General features: G+C 41.8%; 1 protein-coding gene across 1 annotated transcript in view; it reads left to right on the plus strand.

Moving 5' to 3' along the window:
- Positions 1–18,473, plus strand: part of XRRA1 (X-ray radiation resistance associated 1) — a 101,896-nt gene that overhangs the window by 3,305 nt on the left and 80,118 nt on the right. Inside the window, exons 2-5 of the mRNA XM_003923469.4 lie at positions 271–338; positions 4,951–5,048; positions 9,727–9,911; positions 13,228–13,299. Of these exons, the coding sequence (XP_003923518.3) occupies positions 4,955–5,048; positions 9,727–9,911; positions 13,228–13,299 (351 nt within the window). The 5' untranslated portion in view covers positions 271–338; positions 4,951–4,954. The remainder of the gene's footprint in view (positions 1–270; positions 339–4,950; positions 5,049–9,726; positions 9,912–13,227; positions 13,300–18,473) is intronic.

Raw genomic sequence — 18,473 nt, forward strand, 5'->3', positions numbered from 1 at the left:
TTCCTTTCAGATTTCTACTTCATGTGTCTTATTTAAGCACTCCAGCCATACCCCATTATCATAATTACATTCTCCTATACCACCTTTCCATGTATGTCTTGTCTTTATCTCCATCTCTGTATCTATATCTATTTCTTGAATCTTTAGTTTTATGGGCAAGGACTAAAGGCAAGACAAATTTTGGAGCAGAAGGCTCAAGTAGAATATAATTAATGAGAAAGTTCAAGAGCTCTGAATAGCATGCTAAGAAGGAATATATTTATTTTATAGGCAAAGAAACAAGTGAAGAAACCAAAAAAAAAGGAAGTCAAGGGGCCATTCTCAAAGTCAAAGATCAAGTAAGTACTCTGCCAACCTGAAGCCAGGTCACCATATTCTGTAAGTTACTGAAGGCTTTTCCAACAGCCATCATATCTAACATTTTCCAGCCAGCAATTTACTCATTCATTCCTTCATTCATCTCTCTAGCAGATGCGTGCGATTGGTTGCGTGCGAGAGAGTTCCTGAAAGACATATTGACTGAATATAAATTTGTCCCCATCCATCCATCTATCTATTAATCTTCCCAACATATTTTCAGTGAGTTGTAGGCTCTGTGCTACATTCTGGGATTACATAGTTGAATAAGGTAATTATAGGCCCCACAGCAGGTGAGAAATTGATGAGGGGAGCAAACAATTAGAATAAAGTGATAAGTACTATACTAGGCAAAGTATGGAATGTTGTAGGAACACGTAAGAAGAGCCTCCAATTCTTTGCAGGGAAGATCAGGGATCAGAAAACTCATAGTGCCCTGTGTTGGACCAAAGGAGGTACCATCATTCATTCATTTATTCCACAAATATTTATGGAGTCTGTTATGTGCCAGGTGATTTGTTAGGAATAAATTGATGACTGCCATTGATATTGCCCTTTCTTAGGAAGGTTTTAGAGTCTAACTGAGGATGTGTGTGTGTGTGTGTGTGTATGTATGTATGTATATATTGGTCCCAGGAGTGCCATCATATCCTTCACTTGGCTCACACGTCTATTGTATGCTTCCTATGAGCTAAGTCCCAAGGGTGGAAGAGAAACAGTGAATTAGATGTGTTTCCAGACTTGCATATTCATAGTCCATTGAAGGTATTTCTTCATGATCTTTGAGGTGGTCTTGGGTCTGCATTATAAAGGATGAGATCAACCAGGTAAACAAGGTGAAGGAGGGTATTTTAGGCTGAAGGAACACCAAGAACAGAGGCAGGGAGGACAACGTGTGAATGATGTGTTTTGGGAGTGGAAAATGACACTGTGGGCCTGAATGGGTAGAACTAACTGGAGCTGGAAAGGTTAGGACATAGGACTCCAAGGACTTTCAAGATCATGCTTAGGCATCTGGCCTTCATGTTTAGTGGGAACCCAGTCAGAAAACTGTTAACGGTATTCTAAGTGGGAGATGATGAATGATTTAATGAAAGCAGTAGAGATGGAGAAAAGTAGACCATTGGAACAGTATTTCCAAGCTGAAATTGTCATGACTTAGTGACCCGTTAGATGTATGGGATAAAAAAAGAAGACCTGGGTCTAGTATGTTTGATTTCAAGGAAATGTATGTAATTGAATTTGAAAATCTCAGTAGTGGGAGTTTGTTTTATTGAATGGGACTTACTGTTTAAATTTCCACACCATGAAAATAGATCAGGTTGGGTGTGTTGGCTTATGCCTGTCGTCTCAGTACTTTGGGAGGCCAAGACAGGCAGATGACTTGTGCCCAGGAGTTTGAGACCAGTCTGGGCAATATGATGAAACCCTGTCCCTACAAAAAATACAAAAATTAGCCAGGCATGGTGGCATGTGCCTGTAGTCCCAGCTACTCAGGAGACTGAGGTGGGAGGATTGTTTGAGCCTAGGAGGTTGAGGCTATAATCAGCCGTGATTGTGCCACTAGACTCCAGCCTGGATGACAAAGTGAGATGCTGTGTCAAAAAAAAAAATCAGAAAAAACAAATGTAGTCTGGAGTTGAATCTGGTTCTCAGGTGTTTGGTTTGGCCTGCATATTGTTTTAAAATGGCAAATTAGTTGCCGACACCCAAATAATTAGGAGATTTCACGTATACGGTAGACTTTCCTTGAAAAAAATGTGAAGATCTGGCAATAATGACTTAGATTTCTTTATGGCAGCAACTGGTGAGAGCTGATTAATTGCTGCCTCTATGAGCATGTGCGCTCTCTCTCTCTCTCTCTCTCTCTCTCACACACACACACACACACACACACACATCCTCCTTCTACTCTTTTCTCACATCCAGCTTTCTTCACTCACATGGCCTGCCCAACTCCTGTAACCATTTGTGTTTGCAAGTCCTGGCTAAAATGTAGGTTTTTGCAAGGTTTGATATCAGACTGTGGCAAAGAATCTGTGAATGACAAATGGTATGCGCAGTTGTGATTAGGGCTATCCATTCCTTTAAGGAAGCATTTTTGTGCCTGTCTCTCTGAAGAGAATAATAATTTGATGAAGAAAAGACTGAGTCATACCTGAGGTCAAAACTATGTTCTCTTTCCAATTTTTGTTCATGTACATGCATGCACAGGTATGCACACACACACACACACACACACACACACCCCTAAAGAATTTCTGACTCACTGTAAGATGACATTGGAGAGTCTCTGGGAGCCACTCCATAGCAGATAGAAAATGAAAGCTTATTGCTTTTGTGCTCTTTTTATTCTCTAGGTATTAGGGAAATGGAATACTCAGGATATTTGAAATCTCTCCCCCATCACAACTGTCCCTGAGGGAGCCTGGCCTCCCTCACCCTCAGTGAGGGAACCCCGCCCTTGAGTGCTCGGTGCCCTTCTTCCTGCCTCCTCAGGGATGCCTCTGTGGGTCTGCCCATCTTTCTCCTGCATTGTCAGCCTTTCCTCCCCTGCTGGCTCCTTCTCAGTCTGTAGATGTAGTCCAGCCTTTCTTACCCTGTTAATAGCAGAGTAAGGGAAAATGAGCAGCGTGAGTTAGCCATGTGCCAGATACTAAGTCCTGTCACAAGCATTTTCTCTTGTAATAATCAAAACAGACCTATGAAGTAGGTACACTTATTGTCTACATTTCACAGCGGAAAAAGCTGAGGCATGGAAAAGTAACTTGCTCAAGGCTACACAGCTAGTAAGTGGCATAGCTAGGATCTGAACCCATGCAGTGAGCTTCCAAAATTTGTTCTCTATAATGACTCTGTCTACCAATGCTGGGACTAGGTGGAGGCCAAGTGCTGACACTGCATTTGCACAACCCTGAGAGAGAGCACATGCCCCTGTAAGTGTTCCTCAGGCACCTTGCTCACCATCCCCCAGCTCTGGCCCTGATATTCACCCATCTCTTGACTTTACCTTCCATCTCACTGCTGTCTTGCTTTTCTCCTCCCTTTCACAATCAAGCTTTTGAAAAACTTGCTTATATTCACCTACTGCATTCCCTCACCTTCCATTCACTCTTTCATACATAAAGTCTGACTTTGACTCCACCTTTCTTCCAAAACTGACCTCCTATTTGCTCATGGCCTATTTTCAGTCCTCACCTTGCCTGACTTCCCTGCCTCTTTCATATAGTTTTCTCTTTCCTTGGCTTACCTGGCAGCATGTCCACCCTCCAGTTCTCCTACTTCTCTAAAATTATTTTCTGAATCCTTCAGGGGACTCTCCTCCTTTGTCCACCCTTTTTTAAAAAATATGGGGTTTCACTCTGTCATCCGGGCTGGAGTGCAGTGGCATGATCACAGCTCACTGCAGCCTGGACATCCTGAGCTCGAGTGATCCGCCCACTTCAGCCTCCCAAGTAGCTGGGACCACAGGCGTATATCACCATGCTGGCTAATTCTTTAATTTTCTGTAGAGACAGGGTCTCACTGTGTTGCCTAGGCTATGTCCACACGTTAAATGCTAATACTTCTAATTGGTCTTGCTCCTCTTTTTCTTTTCTCTCCCTGCCTTTCTCATTCCCTTTTTCTGTCCATCTTTCTTTTTTTTAATTCTTTAGTTTATTAACATGCAGTCTCATCAGCTCATCCCTGGGTTGCTGCAATACTCCCCTAACTGCAATCCTAGTTGCCACTGGGTGCCACTTTCACCTAGTGCTATCTTTGTCAGATCTCTCTTTCTAAAGCACAGCTTGGATTATGGCTCTGTCCAGCTCAGAAATTATCCATGGTTCTCAGTCACCTACAAGATGAAGCCTGAGCTCCTAGCCTGGTGCCACAAGCCCTTCAGGAGCAGGCACCGTCCTTCGTGTCCAGCCTTACTGTTCAAGACTCCCAAACACACATCCTTCTCCTTCTTGGGTCACATTGTTTCTTTACTGTGCACAACTGTGCCTTCATGTGGCCCTTGCTGTTTGGAACGTTTATCTTTCTCTCTATCAGAAAACTCAATTCATCCCTCAAATACTATTTATCCAGTTTAAGTCTCATTATTTGTACACTGTTTTCTCTAAAATGTGAGCCCCTTTTTCTTTGAACTCTGTTAAAGAAAACATCTAGCACAGACTTAATATGTATCAGGCACTGTCTTTCTCACTTGACCTTCTTATTTGTCTTTTAAGATAGGTGTTATAACCCCATTTTACAGGTGAAAAAACTGAAGTTCAGAGGAGTAGAGTTACTTGCCTAGCCATAGAGCAAGGAAAGACAGAGTCAGGATTCAAACCAAGTCTTTTTGAACCTGGAAATAACATTCTTTCTAGGTGCCATTGGGTTAGGATTGATTTGATCTGAAAACCCAGGGTCTTGTCTCCCTCTTTATATAAACAGCCAATCCATTTCAGAAGCTCAAGGGCAGTGGGGCCTTCAGGGTGTCAGAAGCAGGATGTGTGCAGGGGTGTGGTGGTCCTGGTGGGATCCTGAGCTGCACTGGAGCAAGAGCACTCTGCTGCATCTTTTCACTCTTCTGCTTCCTTGCTTTCCTTGCCTGGCTCTCAGGGAGATGGCCTCCTCAGGAATCTACAAGCTGGATGATGGGAAGCCTTACCTCAACAACTGCTTTCCAGCCAGAAATCTGCTTCGTGTGCCGGAGGAAGGTCAGGTAACTTCTCAAATTGATACCTTTCCTCACAACAAGCTCCTACTTTAGACTGTCTCACATCTACTTCTCCAACCCCTTCACTACGGTCCCCTGCTCTACCCAGTCCTTTCCCCTCAGTCCCACTAGCCTCTGTGGGACTTCTAAAGTGCACATGTAACCATGGTGCCCCTTCTGTTCAGTGACTTTTCATCGCTAACTCCTTTACCTGGCGTTCTGTGTCATTCTGAGTTTAACTTGCTCTTATCCCCTGTGACAACCTATTTCTTTATTTATGTTCTATTCCTTGGTGCTCTCTTTTCACGTAGCTTTTTTATTTGCCCTGAATGTTCCAGCTCTCACCCTTGTTAGCCAAACTCTTCCCATCTCACAAATCCCAGCTTTTCTCCTACTTCTTTCAATAAGCCATGTCTGACTACCCTAGTTCTCTGGGCTTATCCTCTCGTGAGCTCTCTTCCTGTCTGTATTTCTTACTTGATGAGTGATCATACAAAATCAAATGGCTTAAACTCAACTCTGCTAGGTAGATTTTCAAATATTTATCTAGTTAAAAACTCCTCTGGAGCAAGGAACTGTTGTAATACTGAGCAGAGCCCTATAGGTGGAATGCTAAGAATGGGTTCTCTGGATTGGATTTGTTGTTTTGAAAGGGTAGGACAAAGGAGAATTATACCTTGTTTACTCCAGATGTTGTAACTTGTTGGTCACTCTGTATATGGAATATTGGAAGAACCTTCTCTTCCTGCCTGTCGTCTCTGCTTTTCTAGAGTGATTTTATTTTTCACATAGAGACTTTCCCTGGCCACCCTACCTGTTAGACACCTTCAAATGGAGCTATCAGTGTGAACTCATAGTTTCTCTCTTTCTCTCTCTCTCTCTCCCTCACTCTGTCTCACACAGACACATGTAGATGGATAGATACAGAAATAAATATAGTTGTGTGTATCTATATGGATTAGTGTACATATGATTATTTCCTAGTTCACTGACAGCAATGATACCTCAGCAGCAAAAAACATACCTGGCATCTAGATCTTGGTTTCTAAATACCATTCTCCAATGAAAAGAGCATGGGCTTCTTGGAGAAATAGTTGTTTGCAGGACTATGGCAGTAAAAATACAAGTTGAGTTGGAATATCTTGTGGTGCCAGAAGTAAAGAAGTGCTCAGGAAAATAATGGGGAAATGCTGAAAGGACACAAATGACTTGAAGGTGCTCCCAATCACCAAAGCAGGCACAGTATGAACAATTAAATAAATGGTGGAATTGGGTTGTAGACCATAGAATAAATAAATATTCATGAGTCTACTAATATAAATATTTGAATATGTAAATAAAGGGGGGAAACAAAATAGCTCTTTTTTTTCCTTTTTTTGAGCTAGAGTCTTTCTCTGTTGCCCAGGCTGGAGTGCAGTGGCACAATCTCAGCTCACTACAACCTTTGCCTCCAAGGTTCAAGTGATTCTCCTGCTCCAGCCTCGTGAGTAGCTGGGATTACAGGGACCTGCAACCACGCTCAGCTAATTTTTGTATTTTTTATAGAGACGTGGTTTCACTATGTTGGCCAGGCTGGTCTCAAACTCCTGACCTCAAGTGATCTGCCCGCCTCAGCCTCCCAAATTGCTGGGATTACAGGCGTGAGTCACTACTCCCAACTAGCTCTTTCTTGTAGTCGAATTCCAACCAGAAAATGTAGAAGGAATGAGGGAAATAGAAAGTCACTATTCAAACACTACAATAATAATTTTTGTAGGTAAGAACTGTTATAGGATGTTGCATTAGAGTTCTTCAGAGAAACAGAACTGGTAGAAGATAAACAGGACTAGTAGGAGATAGACAGGTAGGTAGGTAGACATATTTTTTTTTCCAAGGCATTGGCTTTATGTAATTGTAGGGGATAGCAAGTCTGAAATTTGTACGGCAAGCTGGCAGGCTCAAAACCCCTGGGGAGGAGCTGAAGCTGTAGTGTTGATGCAAAATTTCTTCTTCTTCTAGGAAACCTGTTTTGCTCCTAATGTCTTTCAATTCATTGGGTGAGGGCCACCCACATTATCAAGGATAGTCTTTTTTGCTTAACATCAACTGGTTGTAAATACTAATTACATCTACAAAATACCATCACAGCAACACCTAGATCAGTGTTTGATTGAATAACTGCATGTTATAGCTTAGCAAGGTTGATGCATATAATTAACCATCACATATACTAGAATAACTGGTTAAAAGTGTGATGAGAAATAGGATATTCACATAATCTCAAAATATATTTATTAATTACAAAGGAAAATACAGTAACTTCTCAGTAGAGAAACCAGGCAGACACCGCCTTAACCAAGTGATCAAAATTAACATCACCAGTAGTAAGGCATATTGCCATCATGATCCTCCTGGTCTGATGAGCTGAGAAAGGCAAGCATCACTTCTATGGACATTTTGGCAAGGTGAAAAGCCTTAATCTAATGGGAAAGCATTTTTAAAAACTCAGTTTGAGGCATAGTTTTATAAAATAATTGACCGGTACTCTAAAAATATTAAGGTTACACAAGAAAAAGAAAGGCTGAGGAACTGTCAAAGATTAGAAGAAACTAAGGAAATATGACAGCTAATGCAATGTGACCTCCTAGATTGGATCCAGGAACAGAAAGAGGACATGAGTGAGAAAACTGGCAAAATGGAAAAAAAGAAGTGCACATTAATAACTAATATTGTACCAATGTTAATATCTTGGTTTCAGTAATTGTATTATGGTTATAAAAGATGATAACATGAATGAAGCTATGTGACGGCTGCATGGGAGCTCTGTGTACTATTTTTGCAACTTTTCTGGAAGTCTAAGATTATCTCAGAATGAAAAATTATGAAAAAAACAACAGCAACAACAAAAAAACCAACTCCCCATGGATTTCCTCCATGAAAAACCCAAGCTCCTTATTCTGGTTCTCTGGACCTTTTGTGATCTGACTCTGCTGATCTTTTCAGCCTCATCTCACTCTGTCGCCAGGCTGGAGTGCAGTTCACAATCTCAGCTCACTGCAACCTCTGCCCCTGGGTTCAAGCGATTCTCCTGTCTTAGCCTCCCGAGTAACTGTGACTACAGGCATGCGCCACCATGCCCAGCTAATTTTTTTATTTTTATTTTTAGTGCAGACAGGGTTTCACCAAGTTGGCCAGGATGGTCTCGATCTCTTGACCTTGTGATCCACCTGCCTCAGCCTCCCAAAGTGATGGGATTACAGGCATGAGCCACTGCACCTGGCTAGCCTCATCTCTTTTCTCTCCTGTTGATCTCCTGACACACTCGAAGCCTTCCTTTCTGGCCATGTTGGGGGTTTTGGCAGCAACTCAGACTGAGGTCCCTAGGAGTAAGGGATATGAAGATAGGATAAAGTAGAAGCAAAGTCCATGCCCCAAATCAGGCAACCTTGGGAAATGCGGTACCTGGAGTATTATGCCCAGAATGGCAATGAGAAATGGCCCATATGAGACATGGCAGGAACTGCTTCCAAGAAGCAGGATTGACAGCAGTGGTCTGTAAGCCAGGACAAGCCCCTGAGGCAGGGATAGTGGGCTTTCCCAGAAGACAGCCAGTGGTTAGAGGAACAAAGCTGGTTCCTACAGCACCCTTTCTATTATTATTATACTATTGTATATAAGATATAAGATGTTATATATTATATTATTATGACTGCTTGCTTTGAGTTGGGGCTTCCTTTTTATTCAATCTCATACTCCCAGTTCCCAGCATAAAGCAGATGCTCAGAAAAGATTGGAATGGATGACTGTGTGAGCAGGGGCTATAGGACAGAGTTCATTCAGTCATTTGTTCAACAACGGTCACAATGTGGTAATCTCTGTGCAGGCCTTGGGAATACCGAGATGAATGAGTCAGATAAAGTCCCTGCTCTTATGGAGCTTCCACTCTGGAGAGGAAGACAGACAATGAATAAGTGAACAAATAATTACGGATTACAATGAATACCATGCACTAAATAAACTGCTGGTACAAGAGAGAACAAAGTCCAAAGTATGTTAATGATTTTTGTTAGGTGGGCTTACTAGTAAACCTGATATTCTTTTTGCTTATATACATTTTAAAATTCTTTCTACACTGGACATAGATTATTAGTTTTTTTTTTTTAATGTCAACTGTCCTACATTTTCTTATTCCGAGTTTCTAATACCATCTTTTCTGTATACTGATGGAGGTCTGGGAAGATGGAACCCATTGAGTTGAGGTCACGCATTGGGCTTTACTCAAGAGATGACCAATAGGAGAGTAACTGGCATGCATGAGAAAGAGCGATCAGCTCTGCTGAGAGGCAAAAGGGAAGACTCCGCAGAACAGGAAATACTTGATCTTAGTTTTTGAAGGAATAATAGAGTTTGGAGATAAACATGTGAAGGAAGGAGTTGAGCAAGTCATTCCACCTCTTTTTGTCTAAGCCTTTCCATCTATAAAATAGTGATGGTAACATGTTTTTCATTGGGTTTGAAGGCCAATTAAATGACATAGATAGGTAGACATCTCCCCTACCCCCAGCTGTAGTACAGTATCTGGTGCACATTAGGTAATCAGAAGCGATTTTTGGTTTTAGTATTATAGACAAATAGTCTGTAATTGCACTCATTGTCATTTTGGAGTTTTCCCCTTTTCATTGTTCTAATTTTCTCAACAGGCCGAGGACACTGGTTAGTGGCTCGGAAAGGTAACATCAAGAAGAAGCCCAAGGGTTTGGTTGGAGCACGGGCTGAACATCAGGAAAGCCCGAAGGTGTCTTCTTTGGAGTTCAGGGGAAAGAAAGGGTCTCGGCGGGGAAATCAGGTGGACCTTCCTGGACATATCCTGGACCAGGCTTTTCTGGTGAGAGTAAATGCATCCTGGAGTGGCTGGCACATGAGTCAGGGTAGGGAGCGGGTGGGGAAGGGTTTGCCCTGCTCTGGCACAACTACCCCCAATCTGCTTCAAACTATTGGCAAATTGAATACAGCCAGGATAATGAAGGGACCCAAAAGTTTCTTGACATGTAAAGCTTTCTTGACATCTACCTAGTAAGATAGGTATTGTCATCCCTTTTGTATTGTTGCCATTGGGCAGATGGGAAAACTGAGTCTCCAAGAGGTAATTTGCCTTGGCTGAGGTTACACAGCTTGTAAATGGCTGATCCAGGATTAGAACTCTGTCCATTGACTCCAAAGCCTGTACTTTACATTATATGAGGTAACAACTCTTATCGAGTTGGAGAGGCAAAGGAGCAGGTCAGGGGAAACAGTCAATTGAAAATTGTATTCCAGCACCTGGTAGGGTTGAGCGATTCCTGCTCTGCTCTTTGGGGCAATTTCTACAGGATCGGGTGGGATTGGGGAAGTCCTGCTCTCCCCCAGCCTTTGTCCTTTGACTTTAGTGTCCGGCTGAAAACCAGTGAAGCTGACCAGATATTACTTAGTTCCTGGCGCAGACTTTACAAAGAGGACTGGGGTGACTGTATTGGAGACCAGCCAGATAGTTTCACGTCTGTTTTGTGCAATGCCTCAGTGGCTTTGCTAAGAAGGACACATTCTGTAAATCAATATTAATATGCAGTCCAGTTATCATAGCTCCCTAAGAACTCTCTAGCTGCCTACTTTGTTTCCAGATTGTGCTATGGTTCCCAAGAGATGCGTGTCTGCATAGAACAGAGGTTGAAAGAGAACTTCATTGGTTTCATCGCACCTTAAGTGGGTAGTATAAGCTTTTTGCAGTCCTGTAGCATCAGTTTCATTATTATATCCACTTCTTATTGGGAATGAGAAGGACTGAAACAACAATACTGAGGAGGGGCAGAAATACTTTCCATAGTGGCCTTCTTTCCCCCCCTTGTTTCCAGATACATGTGCATTCCCACATTCAATAAATATGGCTTGTTACCCGTTTTGCCACTGTGGGAGGCAGGAGCAAGAAGGATGTTTTTCCGAATCATGGGGTATCCACTCTGCCTATTGGATAGTTCCACTTGAATGTTTCATTGACAATTCATATTGAATGACAGCACCAGTGCTTCCACTCCAAATCCCAAAACAGAGCTCTTTTCCTGTATCTACTTTACTGTCTCTGGTGGCACTACTATCTATCCAGTCCCCGAGCCAGTACTTGAAGTTATCCTTGACATTTGCCTCTCCCTCACTGTCCCCACCCCAACTTTTACCAAGTCCCCATACTTTTACTAAATAGTTGTCAAACCTGTCTTCTCATCTTGACTGCCGTGACCCTCATCTGGGCCAGCATCATCTCTTATTGGACTAATTCAGAAACTTTCTATCTATTGTGAACCAATTAGGATGCTTTTATTTCACATAAAAAGAAGCCAGAGGCATTGTTTAGGGTAGATTGATTTACTGGCTTAATGACATCTTGCAAGATGGGTTCTTTTTGTCTTTCACTGTGCCATCTTGCATGTTACCTCGTCCTCTTGCGCTGATTGCCTTCATGATCTTGAGATGGCTGCAGCAATTCTGGCCATCACATGCAGAGGATAACATCCTGAAATGGATTGTCACTGTATAATGACTTTTTAGAAGTAAGAAAATGCTTTCCAAAACTGGTCCCCCTCCCCAACCCCAAGTAGCCAGTATCTCATTATCCAGACCTATATCATGTGCCCAAACAGTCATGAGTTAGGGGAATGGAACCTGCATGATAAGTTTACACAGATCAAGACTTATTCCGCCGGGCGCGGTGGCTCAAGCCTGTAATCCCAGCACTTTGGGAGGCCGAGGCGGGTGGATCACGAGGCCAAGAGATCGAGACCATCCTGGTCAACATGGTGAAACCCCGTCTCTACTAAGAATACAAAAAAAAAAATAGCTGGGCGTGGTGGCGCATGCCTGTAATCCCAGCTACTCAGGAGGCTGAGGCAGGAGAATTGCCTGAACCCAGGAGGCAGAGGTTGCGGTGAGCCGAGATCGCGCCATTGCACTCCAGCCTGGGTAACAAGAGCGAAACTCCGTCTCAAAAAAAAAAAAAAAAAAAAAACAAACTTATTCCTTGGAGCTCTGGCTTAAGAACATTCTATTTGGAGAAATGTGAATAACATTAGTGTTTTTTTTTAACAAGGAAGGGGTAGTGGTTATTGAGAAAGTAATTAACCAATCTGGTACATTGGTCTTTCCTCTTCCTCTCCTGTCTTCTCATCTACATGATATACTCTGACATTTCTATATGTATCAGACATTACAATTTTTATAGAATTACCATCAGCCCCCTGCTAAAAATCTCTGACAGTTTTCTATTTATTGTAGGATAAGATCCACACTCCTTTACAGAGCCAGCATGGATTCATAAGATCTAATGGCCGCCTCACTAACCTTATCTTGTTTTTCATCCTCTCAAAAGCACCTTGCTTTTCCTGCCTTGGTAGACTTCATAATCCCTACCACCCACTTTCATGAGACCTATTTAGTCTTAGGTCTCTGAAATATTACGTCTTCAAGTAAGTATTTCCTCATTCAGACTGAGGTTAGGACCTTCTGTTACATCTCTCATAGCATCTTGAATTTCTCCTTTAAAATATTTATCACATTTATAAATATATACTCGCTACTTGGCTTCCCATGACACTGTACACTCTATGAGGTTATAGAATGTCTCTGCTTTTTCTTCATTGTCTTCCCAATGCCTTTCAGGGCCTAAACATAGTAAGTACCATAAATAAATGATTAACAAAAAAGGAATGAGGTTTGATTAAACATAAATAGAAACTCCAAAGCTAAGATTTACCTCCAACTTTTAAATTATGTGGGGTGACATATGGTAGTCAAAAGAGCATAGAGTTTAGTGATTACAGATTTGGATTAGTAAGATCTGTCACTAACTGTGGGACCTTTGGAAAGGCACATTACCTCTCTTAACCTTGTTTTTCTCATCAAAAAGGGGAGATAATCTTACTTATGTCAAAGGGTTTAGTTGGGATTAGAAGAAAGTTTGTTAATGTATTTTGCAAAGCATATGGCCCAATGCAGTGTTTGGCAAATATTTGGTGAATGAATGGATGAATAATGAATGAATGAATGAACGAATGAACGAACAAGCAAACAAATAATGACAAATATATAAGATTGCCCAACAAGAGAAGGCTGAACAATAATAGATTAATTAAACTTTGTAGGGCCCTTAAGAGCCAACTTTTTGTATTATGTTCCAGCTGAAGCACCACTGTGTGAGGAAGCCATCAGATCTGTGCACCATTAATGTGAGTGGCCTGAAGTTATCCAAGGTAAGGCCAGCTAGCAAAGATGTGATTGGGGTGAGCCAGACTTGAGGTGGCACACCTGGCTGTTCTGGTTTGTCTCTTGCACCTCCAGAGCCCCTAGGGACTGGAAATCTGGTCATGTAGAAGGAGGGAGAGGAGGGTCAGACAAGGATTTATTGGGTAGCAACAATACTCAGACACAAACTTTTGCTATAAATTTCATATTGCCCTTGTCCCATTTGATGTGAATTAAGGGAAATTGCCGTATGAAACTGGTTTTGAATTTGCTGTGTAATTTTGTTGGTACATAATTCATTGTGTGACACTGAGTTTCCATCACAAGAGCCTACAAGAGACATTTTTCAAGTTTCAATGCCAGGAATTGTAATGGTTCTCCCAAGAAGCTGGTTTGTTCCTAACTTGCAGGTACTGTGACTCATGCAATGAATCATGTTTCTTTCTTTGTGTTGTCTTATAGACAGCTTGGAGCCATATTTGTGACCCATCACTAGCCAGTGTATATACAGGATATTATAACATACATCTTTGGTACATAGGCTTTCATGGCATACCAAGATAGATTACCTGTATAAACCATAGAGTAGGGGCTCTAAGACACAGGATGGCCAAGTTAGTGGTAGAGCAGACTGCTCCTTTAACAGGGTTCTGCTTCACTTCATTTGGCACTCATATTTTCAGACTTGAGTTATATAGGGACAGGTCAGCCATAGAAATACATTCATCTTGTGGCTGAGAGGCCCTCCATTCTAGGCCAGCACATGGTCCCCAGAGATTATAATATGTAGTTCACATATAATTGTGAGACAAAGTGGTAGAGGAAGATTTCAGGTATCTCTATCAATTCAGCTTTTGAGGGCTATAACATGGCTGACCAAAGCTCAGTCCCCTCATTGGATACTGTCTATTCTTTCACATATTCATTCACCTGCTCACCAAATATTACTGAGGCCTGATATGGCTCTGTGCTGCTTACTGGAGGACACAGAGGTGGCTCAGACACTGCCTACCTTCTGGAGTATATAGTCCAGTAGGGAGGGAAGAGGCTGGGCTTAGATGGATATGGAGATAGACGTGACTAGCTAATGCAGTCAATGAGGGAAACATGAGAGTACTGAATATGACCCCAAAGGATAGTCACCTGACTCAGCCTTACGTTCAGAAAACACACTCTGAAGAGGGTGGTTGAGACGTTGACCACCAGCTGTGGAGGTCTGGCCTGAAGACCTTGACTGGAAGACAGATGAATAAATGCGCTATCACACTATTACAGTGATTCAAGTGGGCTAGGGATGGTCATCAGCTGCTTTCAGAAGACAAGATGCAGCCAATCGACCAAGACTCCCTCTCCATGGTTACATTATTCAGTAAAAGGTTTTATAACAGACGTTCTAAGTCAACACACTTCTGGATACTTAACATGGTTAAAAGAGTGGTTATACAAATGATAAAAGCTTTAGATTCCAAGCCCAGAGTAAACACTAGTAACAGGTCATTCCCCTTTGATCTCCCCCAAGAGGACCATCCAGCACCAAGTTTACATAGGTAAACAGAGTGGAGGAAAAGGGATGTGGGGTAAACAGACAAAGTGAGAAAGCCTCTTATCATCCCTGTCTTCTCCCTAACCTAATGGACCTGCCACCTTCGGCCTGTCCCAGTAAAACATTTTGGCCTTCCAAAAGGTTTGAGACTAATCTATAACTTTTCCTAATATTTCTTTAATATTTTGCCTGCCACCCTGAGTGAATCTCAACATTTTGCCCTTCTGTTTCAACAATATCAGGCTTTGTTGTCTGCCGGCCACTGATTCATTTAGCTAAGGAACTATCAGGTGAGGCGGTCCTTTCTTTTATTCCAGCTTTGCATCCTAGGATTAACAAATAACAAGACAACTATGAGTACAGTTAGCAACAGTCTTTTCCCATTAAAGAACCACTCCCAGGAGTAGGGGATTAACCAGGAGAGATGATTTTGCACACCTTTCCATCATTTTTGGCCAGATTATTTATAAAAGCAGGTGTTTGTACTGACTCAGTAATAGATGCCACTATAACTCTGGCTGTAGCCAGGATGACTATGGCTGAGACTATAAAAACCGTAAGTGTAACTGAATTTTTTGTGTTGGACCTGTAGTGTTACTTGGCATTTCAGTTTACTGTATGCCGTTACTGAGGAACTTCACTGGAGGTATGTTAATCTCTTTTAGTTAAGCGGTTGCATTGTGAGAAGCTGTAAAGGGTTTGTTAGTTTAAGTTACAGGGCAGAAAAATGTAGATTAGAAAATGGGCTTGGTAGAGTGTAGCAAGTACAGGTTGCAGGCAGAGTGAAAGAATAAAAAATAAATCCGAAGCTGGATTTGCTTAGCTTTTGCATTGTCCTCTTCAGCATTTGTCGGGTGTGGTCCGGGGCTTGTGGTTTGAGAAAGCTGCATCGTTTTGCAGGGTCTTTTTTAGGCTGGCTTAAGTTTTTCTTCTTTCATCCTTTGATGAGGATGCAGTTTCTTGGCTGGTACTGGTACACTGGAAATTCTAGGAGTTGTGCCTATGCTGAGACTTTTTATAATCTTTGTAAAAGAGCAGGTTAGTGCTTTAAGAAAAACTTGTGCTTTATCTTAGTGTCCAGTTCACAGAAAAACTGGATACTTCAACTTTTAACTAATATGTTTACACAGAGAATTTTTTTACAGCTAATGTTTTAAAACAAACTTTCAAAACAAAATTTATACAACCTATTTGCGTAAATTTTCTTTTATAACATTTTTTACAACTTTCACTCTCAGACATGCGTTAACTTTGTTTTATAACCTTCCTCACTAAAGGTGCAATCTTACAACTTTCTCAATATTTATTTCTTTACTTCTTACTTTCTCTCTTTTGTCTTACTTTCTGTTCCTCTCTCTTTGCCTTCCTTACCTCTTTCTCTTTTTGACTTTTTTTTTTTACACTATCTCTTTCCTTAAAGGAATTTTGATGATATCAGTGTTATAACTTAGCAATTGGCTATATAATTCATTAACATGACAAGCTGAAATTGGTAACATGAAGTTTAAAAGGAAATTAAAGAGCACCTTTTGAAGCAGAGATTTAAAGAATATACTTTAACCTTGTGCTTAAAGCTACAGGCAGAATAGCTTAAATCTTGCAATTGAGTTTTCAGGCTGACCAAATTTATAGACTTTAAACTGGAAAACTGTTTTGAAAATAGTGACTTAATGGCTGAGCAAAGACTATCTCTAATCTTTCACGCTTATGTTTTCACCACACACATACAATTTTCTTTTACTTTCTGAGAATGGGCACAACTTTTTTACTTCTTAATTCAACAAATATTTAATCTGGCTTAAAGTTTTCCTTTAAAGCATAATGTGTTGTTTTACATGCTTAGCTTTTAATTGCTTTTCGAATAATTTATGGGCCTTTTATAGCTGATTGAAATTTATTTAAGTTTACAACAGGCGTCCCCAAACTTTTTACAGAGGGGGCCAGTTCACTGTCCCTCAGACTGTTGGAGGGCCGCCACATACTGTGCTCCTCTCACTGACCACCAGTGAAAGAGGTGCCCCTTCCTGAAGTGCGGCGGGGGGGCTGGATAAATAGCCTCAGGGGGCTGCATGCAGCCCGAGGGCCGCAGTTTGGGGACACCTGGTTTACAAAATTAAGGATAAATAAGGCTTGTGTTAGTGTTGCCTTTTAAGATAGAAAATAGGTTTTTCAACTTATCAGTTAATTAGGAAATTTTTTTCTACTGAGGAGCAAGGCTATATGGCTGACTTTTAATTGCTCCTTACTAATTCATGGGCTAGCTGTAATTTTTCTCCTTTCAGAGGTTACTGTTTTACTTAAGTTAGATTTTAAAAGAACTACGTTAAAAGTAAGGTTGGAATAACAACAGTGGTTAATATCAGAAAAAAAGGTTTTACAAATCCTTAAATTTTACTTAAACCTTAGCAGAGAATTATAATTTGGGATGCTGCTTTTATACAACACATGGAATTTCACTGTGAGACACCTGCAGAGAGGAGCAGCAGCAGCAGCAGCAATGACAGAAGCTCTGGTCCCTGGACAGCAGCCATGCTAGTCCCGCCCAGGTGCTGCATGCTGCCTTCGGCTTGTGCTACTCACTCCCCCTTCCCAGGCAGAGTTTCCCTGCTGGAGGCCTTTTTCCCTTTTTTTTTTTCTTTCACGCAGCCGTGCAGCTCTGGCCTATAATGCCGTTTTCTTATCTTTTTATCAACATACACCTGATTGCCTTGCTGATTATTAATTACTGGGCAGGCTAAGAGTTCCTTCTGTAATCCTGCTTGCTTAAGACAAGTTCATACAGCTGTAGCGTTTCCCCTGTTTTATTTCCTATTCATTGGCTGCCTTTGTGCATGATTTCTCCCCACTTGATCCCAGAGCTTTACCTCCAGTGTGTTCTTTACCAAGAACTGCGGGCCTTGGGAAACAGCAGTTTGAATTATGTCCTGTACTTTGGTCTCCTGAGCTGATAACTGCTGTCCTATGATGAATCTCTAGCCTGAAACAATGCCTCCCCGAGCTTGGCAATCCCCAGTGGGTACCAATGACTTACTACTTGACCTGACCACACAGTCCTCTTTCTTCCAGTTCTCGGGAGGTCTGTCATTTCTTCTTCACAGTGCTTGTCACATTGGTTCACTCCATGTTCGACCACCTGCTGTGATGGGTATCACATCGAGGTCACTACCTGAGATGACCAGGTGGCTGCGGAGGTCTGGCCTGCAGACCCTGATTCAATGACAGCGGAATAAATGCACTCTCACACCATTACAGTGATTCAAGTGGGCCAGGGATGGTCGTCAGCTGCTTTCAGAGGGTGAAATGCAGCCAATCGACCAAGACTCCCTTTCCGTGGTTATATTTATTCAGTAAAAGATTTTGCAACAGAAGTTCTAAGTCAACACACTTCTGGATAATTAACATGGTTAGAAGAGTGGTTATATGAATGATAAAAGCTTTAGGTTCCAGGCCCAGAGTAAACGCTGTTAATAGGTGATGCCCCTTTGATCTCCCCCGAGAGGATCATCCAGCACAAAGTTTACATAGGTAAACAGAGTGGAGGAAAAGGGATGTGGGGTAAACGGACAAAGTGGGAAAGCCTCTTATCATCCCTGTCTTCTTCCTAACTTAATGGATCTGCCACCTTTGGCCTGTCCCAAT

Source organism: Saimiri boliviensis, chromosome 6, assembly GCF_048565385.1.
Source record: "Saimiri boliviensis isolate mSaiBol1 chromosome 6, mSaiBol1.pri, whole genome shotgun sequence".
NCBI classification, from domain to species: Eukaryota; Metazoa; Chordata; class Mammalia; order Primates; family Cebidae; genus Saimiri; species Saimiri boliviensis.